The 9,250-nt window shown below is 30.4% G+C and overlaps 1 protein-coding gene across 3 annotated transcripts in view; it reads left to right on the forward strand.

The window, feature by feature from the left end:
* The window catches only part of LOC100166066, a 59,108-nt gene extending 51,997 nt beyond the window's left edge, over window positions 1-7,111 (forward strand). For 2 of the 3 annotated variants that reach the window (XM_001946529.5, XM_029491560.1), the window contains exons 3-7: window positions 2,117-2,316; window positions 4,080-4,353; window positions 4,560-4,835; window positions 4,894-5,058; window positions 5,142-7,111. In XM_001946529.5, coding sequence (XP_001946564.2) covers window positions 2,117-2,316; window positions 4,080-4,353; window positions 4,560-4,835; window positions 4,894-5,058; window positions 5,142-6,149 — 1,923 coding nt within the window. In that variant the 3' untranslated portion in view covers window positions 6,150-7,111. Of the gene's footprint in view, window positions 1-1,724; window positions 1,837-2,116; window positions 2,317-4,079; window positions 4,354-4,559; window positions 4,836-4,893; window positions 5,059-5,141 lie in introns of those variants that run through there. The other variant, XM_029491561.1, reaches the window with a different exon arrangement.
* Window positions 7,112-9,250: the final 2,139 nt, after the last annotated feature.

Consider the following 9,250-nt stretch of genomic DNA (forward strand, 5'->3'; position numbering starts at 1 on the left):
TCAATACACAAAAATTGTAATACCTATTATGATTTTCTTTTAGTTGTTCATTTCATATGAGTCCATATTATTAAATAAATACAATTAGCCTACCTACTTATAATCCGATAGGTGCCTACATTTACTTTTTACAAGACAGCTAATAATTTTTTTTAATTTTAACAATTTGTTGGTATTAGGTATACCATAATTCTACTATACATTAAACATTTTAACGATATTTAGCTGTTTGACCGTGGTTTAAAAATGATTTTCTTATCTTAAAAACGACTTGTTTGAAAATGTTGAAAATGTCCTTCAAATGTCTTATGAACAATGAATCAATGTCTCGTTGGTCATTGCTCGTTCATTTTTATACATAATATACTAAAATGAAACTCGATCCAAACTACTTTCGCGCTTAAATATTCGTTTTCACTAGTGTTTTTTTCTTATTTTTGTCGAAATACGGTTTAAAAGTTTATATACAAACTTGTTTTTACTGTGTTTTTGTGAGGTAAATCCATAAAGGTTACGCACCGTTCAACAAAATAATCTTTATCATGTATAGGTAGAACGTGTATAACTAAAATTATTATGTAAATTTGTATCATCTACTACCATCTCTGCCAGGATTTTTTTCTTTAATTAATTTTTATTGTATTCATAATATAATGCAATCAAAATTAAATAGTCTTATTTTAGTATTATGCTATGTACATTTTATTAATGATTTACCACTAATTATGAAAATTACATTATATTATTATGCCTCATTGCCCCATCAAAAATAAATACGTAATAGTAATCAGATGAACCAAACTTAATATATACCTATACCTTAACCTTTACTTAAAGTTTACATAGTTTTATTAATTACTTATGGGTGGATTTAAATGCTCCAAAAATAGGAGAATTCATCATTTTGTGTTTCTAAACACAAATTTAAAGCTCCTTACAGCCCCGTTGTGTCCGTCCGTTAGTTACCAATAGGTACATATATGTACATATATAGCTATACGATTGTTGGTATAAGAATGTTATAACAGCGATTCTATTCAAAGTAAATTCATACTAGCCAATATTAAAAACATCACAATATCAGTATTTAATCATAAGTTACCAAACAATTGTTTTTAAATTGTACATGGAATTATTGCTTATTGCGGAGTTGTATTAAGTCTTTTGATTATAATACATACATGTGTCGTAATATCTGTTTGTCTAATTCTATTTAATGTTTTCGCGTACAATAACGTTATGTAGTAGGTACCTACAGTTATCAAATACCGTTAGGGTAAAATAGAGTATGGGGATTTACCCAGGACGGACACAATTTGACAGGATGATATTATTACTTGGTGTTGGGTAACGGATGAGAAGAAAATTAGGTGTGTGAAAAATTCCCATGCACGAGTTATTTGCTCGTGTTTTTCATATTTAACCGTAGTTTTATTGTTACAAGGCAATTATAACAACTCAAAAGAAGTTTAGAGTTCCAACATAACAGCGTTATGTAGGTACTTATAGCGAAATCCGCTCTCAATATAGTCAGCTATTCATTTGTAGCGTGGGATCCCATCAAAACTATAATCGCGTAATATAATAACAACGTCGTATTAGAATAAAAATGATGTTTCTTTTTCTATTCATTACGGAGCGGAAAAGTGAAATCATTTTCATTAAACTATCCGGGGATGGGCACACGACAACCGTTTTATTTACTAAAATAAAAAAATTACTTCGTCCGTTTAGTCTCGTGCCCGCGCCCTAATCATGAAGTCATGCCGGCTTTGTAATCGTGAAAAAGGAACGTTGTCCCGCGTATCCCATGCTTGGGTACTACGGTTTTTAAAAGTGAGATATATCTGTTATAATAGTATGCGTTTTAATTGTATTATGTTTTATAAAAATATTATAATCTTATCCAATATACCTAAATCATATTAAAACCGTGAGCTAAAAACAATCAATGACAACTGAAACATTTTGTACTGTTTTATGAATGATTTTAACAGTTAATTGTTTTGTGTGACCGCTTTATGCCTACTTTATCATCCGTATTAATTATTATTGTTTTTTGTTGCAAACGTGTTATATTAAAAAGATTATTAATTATTCTGTGTTATTGACGCAGGATCAACCAAGACCTCCGGTGTACAACGTAGAAGACTATGCCGGATCCTTGCGAAAATTTGGAAAGCGAGGGCCTGCGTCTGACGTTAACAATGGTGACTCGTCTGAATCTAAAGAAACCGAAATGACACTAAAAGAATTCACGTCAGCTACTGAGCTACTGGAAAAACTGAATTCTGATCTAAAACTTGCATATTTCAGGTAATTTATTAATTTCATTTTGGGGAGAAAGAAAGTAATATAATATGTATACTATTTTATACTATAATATTATAATATGTAAAATTGTAGAGTCTTAATAACTAGAAAATTGTAAATAAAAACAAATATTCATCACAATCCAACGGTTATTCTCCAAAATAAAATTTTACGTTTTGCCAGTAATTCTAGACTAATTTTAGTTTGTCAGGTATTTTATTTTTTATTTATATACTGGCATTATAAGCCACATTTTATATGATATACACGATTTTATTCAATATAATAAACATTGCACACATCATTTCGTCACAAAGTCCATTAAAAAAATAATAATGACAGTAATGGCAATAATAATACAGACTAATTACCAAACAAAGCACGTATGTTTTAACACATTTGTAATAATTATGAACCAAACAACCTTGTTAAATTCGCAAATTCAATTTCTTGTTCCTAAATATTTATATTATTCAAAGCTCTCTGCGTCCAGGTTATAACTTATAAGTTATCTATTGCATTTGCTAGAAAATTACCTACCAAAAAAGGAATGAGTGTATTCCTCATAAATACAAATGGCAAAATTAATTTATAATTGCTACATCCTGTACTCTTGTACTAGACAGTAAAAAATAATGTTCCAATCGTTAACAGATACTATAGAGTTAGTAATTATTTCAAAATTGATTGATAAATTTATTATATTTCATATAGTTTTAATTTACCTACGTTTATTGTTTAATTTTATTTTAATGAATTGTGAGTTGTATTGAGTAAAAATAGAAGATATAATATTTTTTAAACGTTTAATAAAACAAATACATTGCAATTTAACTAAAATATAAATTGGCACATCACTTTAAAATCATAATTATTCTGTAAGTACTAAATAGTAAATAGTAAGTCAAAATACAAGTTTTGAGAGCTTAAAAATGCCTATCGATGCCGAATACAGATGTTATGAATAATATAGTTTCCAAATGTGATAAAATTAAAAGAGGTAGGTACATATTTTATGAATCGGCTACGATTTATTACGCCCGAGTTGCAGGATGCAAATTAAACTGTTGTAAACACGAAAATATGATTTTGTTTGTAGGTCATTAGAATAAAGAGATGTTATCGGTTGTTAAAATCAATACGTTAAATTTAATTATAGTGGTGCGTACGTTATTCGCCATTCTTGTTTGACACTGACAGAAAAAATTATAACGTAATACAGAGTCCCAATGCCCTAGTGTATGAGTGCGCGTAAAAAAAAATAAAAATAAATAACCCAACCGGCTTATCCGAGGAATAACGGTTATAACACTGCCGGTATTAATTAACCACTAAAACCGGTACCGGTCATTTATTTCAAGCGGTAACGAGATGAAAATGTAACGTAAAAGGTAATAATAAATTGTTTATCAGCCGGTTAGTATAACACATAATATATATATTATATATGTAATAGGTATTAGGTAGTATAGGTACGTGTATGTATGAAAAAATAAATTGATAATATTCGGAATACCTAGTCCAGTATAATTGAATGCTTGCGATATATACAGGATTACGTGCTCTGACCTTGCGGGATAGAAGTTAGAACTGCAGCCAGTGTCCTCACTGTAGTAGATATAGATAGGTACCAATAACCGCCGCGCCATCCATATTGGGTCAACAGTATTAGACTATCAATTTAAAAATAAAAAAAAGCTATTCGGTAGATGATGCCTGTATATAATTATTGTGTGTTTGGTTTTTTTCCTTCTGTCCACCTGTAGCTTCGTACAAGAATTCGTCGGTGACCCAATAGACGGAGTCACGCTGTTGCTGGAACTCCTGAAAACAATCCAACAAAACGGCACACAAACCAAGTGCACGCCAGCAAACCAGCGCCGTATCGCATTAGACGAAAACGCGTGCCTGCAATGTTTGAAGTATTGCATGCGCTGCCAGGATGCAGCTAGAAAATTGGCGATATCTCCTGCCGGACTGTACACGCTTGCCGCGTGCATCATGAGCACTGTCAATCAATCTCGTCTATTGACTCTGGAGGTTTGTATACGGTTACTTAAAATATATAAGTATAAAATAATCAGCTTGAATATTACATTATATCGATAATATCATTTTATCTAATATCGGTAAACATTTAATGATATTATTCTCAAAGTAAAACGTACCAATCAAACATTTTTTGGCTGATAGAAAAATATTCCATTATATTTAATGATAATTTGATTTCATTTGTGTGTTTATAGTTACTAACCAAGGCATGCTGTGAATCCGGTACGGTAGATGGACACAATACGGTTTCGGATGCGATGAGTACGATGCGACTTAGATTTGCTGAGCCCGTCAGGTTTAGATTTTTAGTGGGAATGATGTCCGGTAGCGGCAGTTCCGGTATGGAACTGCTGTTGGCTGGTTTAAAGTTTATTAACGCCTTCACTGAAACGTGTCCGGATCTTCAGACAAAGTTTTATGTGCAAGCCGAACTCAAACAAGCTGGCTTCAAACCTGCAGCTATATTAAAAGTAAGATGCATATATTTAAAAAAATAAACTGCCTCATATAACACTGTCGTGGTTTCAGAATATTTCCAACAAATCTCCACTATTGAGCTCCGTCTCTGATGAGATATACAGGTGGCAGAAAAATTTCATAAATGTTGAGTCACTTAAAAGACAGCACGACGAGGTAATAAGAGAAGCTAAGTCTCTTAGAGAGAAAGTAACAATGCTAGAAAAAAAAATTCACGTGAGTAAAACATACAACCTTGTTTGATGTTATTCGATTGATACATTTATTAATTGACAAATTATTTTATTGTTGATGTTTAGATTCTCCAAGAAGAGAAACGTGTAATTTCTTCACGCAAAGACCACGTGGACAGCTCACAAAAAAATAAAATTGAAGGTGGAGGCAATTCTGCTGAAGACGAAGGTATCAGTTCTTCCGAACAAGATGACTGCGAAGAAGAAGTGTCGGCAAAGAAAGTTAAGGTTCCCTATAAGATGTACAGTGTATCACAAGGTGACACGACCATCGAGGAAGTGCTCGAAGACTTCGACAAGGTTATAAACGATGCGTCCACCGAGTCAGGTGATGGGCGGAAGATGTCTTCAGTAAGCAGTGACAACTCCAAACGGTATTACGAGTATTCTGACACAGATGACGTGGTCATCATTCCTACTAGAATCGTACCAGAACCACCAAGGCGGTCCAGGAGCCTATTCATGAATAAAAATTTTGAAGTCAACCCGTTTTTCGAGGACGACGAAGAGAGCATCGATTCCGAGTGCGCTTACGAAGATGATGATGATGAGGTTAAGTCCAAAATAAAACGGAGCGAAACATTTCATTCGGTCCAGAAACAGATAAAACGATTTTCGGACCTGGCGCTGAACAGCCACCGCGTGGAGGACGAAGAGAAAATCAAAGACGGAGGCAGACGAAAATCGATTTACAACGTTTTCGGTAACGCGTCCGAGGCGGAAAACTCGATGTATGCCAACAATAGACCAGTAACGAGGTCAGTGAGCACCAGGAACGTCAATGATTCACGGATACCCGTCATTAAATTCGACCACTGCAAGTCTGAAAGGTCCGTATACTTACCAATGGGCTGCAGGGTCACTAAGGAACCCAAGGTTTTCATGACCCGGGGCCACAACAACGCAGGATTGTATTCCGGTTATAAGGACACCACCGCCGCCGCCGGAAAAGACTCAAGTCCAAAGTGCAAGCTGAGTACGGGTGGTAGTTCAAACGGCTTGAAAGCGCTACAGCACATTAACATGTCTGTTTCCACGGGGAAGCTCTCAGATTTCCCATCGGGACTCTATTAGACTGAACATGTAGAATACATCTACTTTATATGATAATTTATTATTATTATGATATTAGGGTTATTTTAAGGCATTGGCGTTTCAAATTTATAATATATTCCAATATTCCATTATATTATTATATAGATTACTCGTATAGTTTATTAAAAGAAAAATACACCGACAATTTTAAACATAGTGTCGTTTCATTGAGACCATTACGCCTAAAAAATATAATATGGGGTTTGCCGAGTATAATTTGATTTGTTTATCAAACAGTTAAATATAGTTTTAAAATATATGGTACATTGGTATATTGGTTAATAAGTACAATATTGATTACCGCTTGACTGAATAGCATCTCTGTAAGCATTTATGTATTTTGGCTTAGAATTATTTTTATTATGCATAACCTTAGACGGAACGCCAAGTATTTCTCTTTTACAATTTTCTCCAAAGGTAAAATTTAGATTAGATATTATGTATAATCTATAAGCATAATATTCGAATGTTTATAAGCTAATTAGTTGTATAAGGTAAAATGTAAAATACATGTTTTAGATTATTATAAAATATTAGGTTATAAATATTTTCATAGAATTTTCATACGATTTTACGAACATATTTTATTGTTTAAAATCTATATTTAGTTTAACCTTTAAGATTTTTACATTTAGTTCGATAATAACAATCTCGTTAATTTTAGACGTTAAGAGCCTACCTATTGAAAAGTAAGTGCAATATTTTGAATTAAAGCAGTAATATAATGTTTATATTATACAATCTATTTGTTTTAATTGCTCAATCATCCTTAATACAACATAATATAATTGTTTAAATTATATGTATTGTTATATTTTAGTTTTACGCACACATAAATATTAATTTTTATAATATGTGAAATAAATAATCCATGTATTTATAATCCAAATACTTCAATCTCATATTGTAATAATTAAAAATATATATATATTAATTAAAAATATTTTATAGTGTTCTTGAATCGTTTCTGACAAAAATAAAACTTGTACTTGCAGCTCCACTTATCTACCAAATGTAATCATTTTTTATCATTTATTTTAGTTATAGTTGTATGTAGAATATAAGTATTGATTATTTTTTTTATTGACCTGATCGGAAATTGAAAATCAAAATAATTGTATTATTAAAGTGCTATAATTGTCTTGGAGCATTACACGTACAAAAAATCTAAGGTTTTAATGTTAAAATTCGTATGCATTCCGATATAAAAATATAGGTAGGTATCCTATGTTCATATTATAATACTAAACCTATCAAAGCCTGAAAAAAAGAAGGAAAATGCCATGTAATATACACAAAACATTTGATTCATATATGTATCATCATGTTATGCATATTACATTTACCACCTTCAAAGTTGATGATTGAATAATTCTTTCCACTATAAGTATATCATATATGCAGACTTGAAACGAAAAAAACCTACATTGTTGTAAAATCAGCTACGTGACTATAAAGTGATTCTTGGCAAATGAGTTAAAAGAGTCTCAATATCTCATGTAGTTTGACACTTTAAATTAAAATTATCGTAGAAATAGAAAATGTAACTATATAAGACGTTTAATGTCTAGTTGCACCCATTCGTAATGTTATAATGGCATTTCTTTATGTGTTATTATAACCAACATAATATATAATATCATCAAATTTATTTAATTTACATATTAATACTTCAACCTATTCTAATGACTATCTAATATGTGAATTTGGTAAATTTACCCGGAAAATATTCTATATAAAATTAAATTTAAGTAAACAGCTATGGATAAAGAGGTTATTTTACTTGGTAGATTTTATTTTATTGTTGTTTAAATTGAGTGACCTCATTTTAATTGGTTTTAAAAGCGTAATAACTATAATTAAGTACCTACAAGTAGTACTATTTTGGTCGGTAGTTTTTAAGAATTAAGATTACTCATACCCTCTTTATTTAGTCTTTATACACATTTTAAAAGCAATGTACTTAAGACAATATGTGATATTGTGATAAATAAATCGTTACTTCTTCCATAGTTTTTTAAATACCTATATTTAATATATTTTTATTTTTATACATCCATATTAACTGTATTTATATAGTTTATTTTTACTTATTGATTTATTTAAAATCATGTTTATTTTGTTATTTTTTTTTTTATTGGCTTCCAATATTTACTTACTATAGCTCAACAATTATTATAGCTATACATATATTGTTCTTATCAATAAATATTATCACTAATGATGCAAATTTTGCCCTAAAAATAAAAATTAATTAACCTGCAGTTAATATCGGCATGAACAATTGAAAAATTTAAGGAAAAGGTTTAGGTGGATAAAATTAATCAAAAAACAATTATTCTAAAATTAAATGTACAAATTTAATGAATTTGAAATAAATGTACCTAACACTTTTTAACTGTAAATTCTGCATATTTGCTGACAACTCTATAAAAAAAAAATGATATGAAAATAAAAAATGTGTACTCGGGTTGAAAACTCAAAATATTTTATGTTTAATCAATAAAAAAAAAATTATAACCATATTAATATTATAATATTTTTATGTATATTTTTATAACACGGCGCGTTGTATATGCAATATTGATACAATGTATCACAAAGACGAATATTCGTTAATTTCATTATTCAATTCGAAATAACACGATATTAAAATATAATATTTAATAAATGTAATGTATCTAATATCTACACGTGTCTAAATTAAATTAAATTAAATATTAAAATGTACAAAACCTATAGTTGTGTCAGCAAACTATGAAAACAATACAGTAGTATTATAAGATTTATAAGGAATTTAATCATTTCCAAATTGCTTTTGTCTATCAATAGGTTTTATTGTTTAAGAAGAGTTATAGCCTATAATATTTTATACGTCAAGAAATAATAATGTTGGTGGATTGGAAACACTAAGGTTTTACATATAATGGGTATGCTATGCCACCATTTTGTGACTCATTTATCAATGATAAAATGATACAATAAAGGGGAGAAATATATATTCACATAACATTATTAGTCGCAAAATGGCGGTGTAGCAAACCTGTATTTATAGTGCCCTAGCAACACCGGTCTTGGGG

Source organism: Acyrthosiphon pisum, chromosome A3 (genome assembly GCF_005508785.2).
Source record: "Acyrthosiphon pisum isolate AL4f chromosome A3, pea_aphid_22Mar2018_4r6ur, whole genome shotgun sequence".
NCBI lineage: Eukaryota > Metazoa > Arthropoda > Insecta > Hemiptera > Aphididae > Acyrthosiphon > Acyrthosiphon pisum.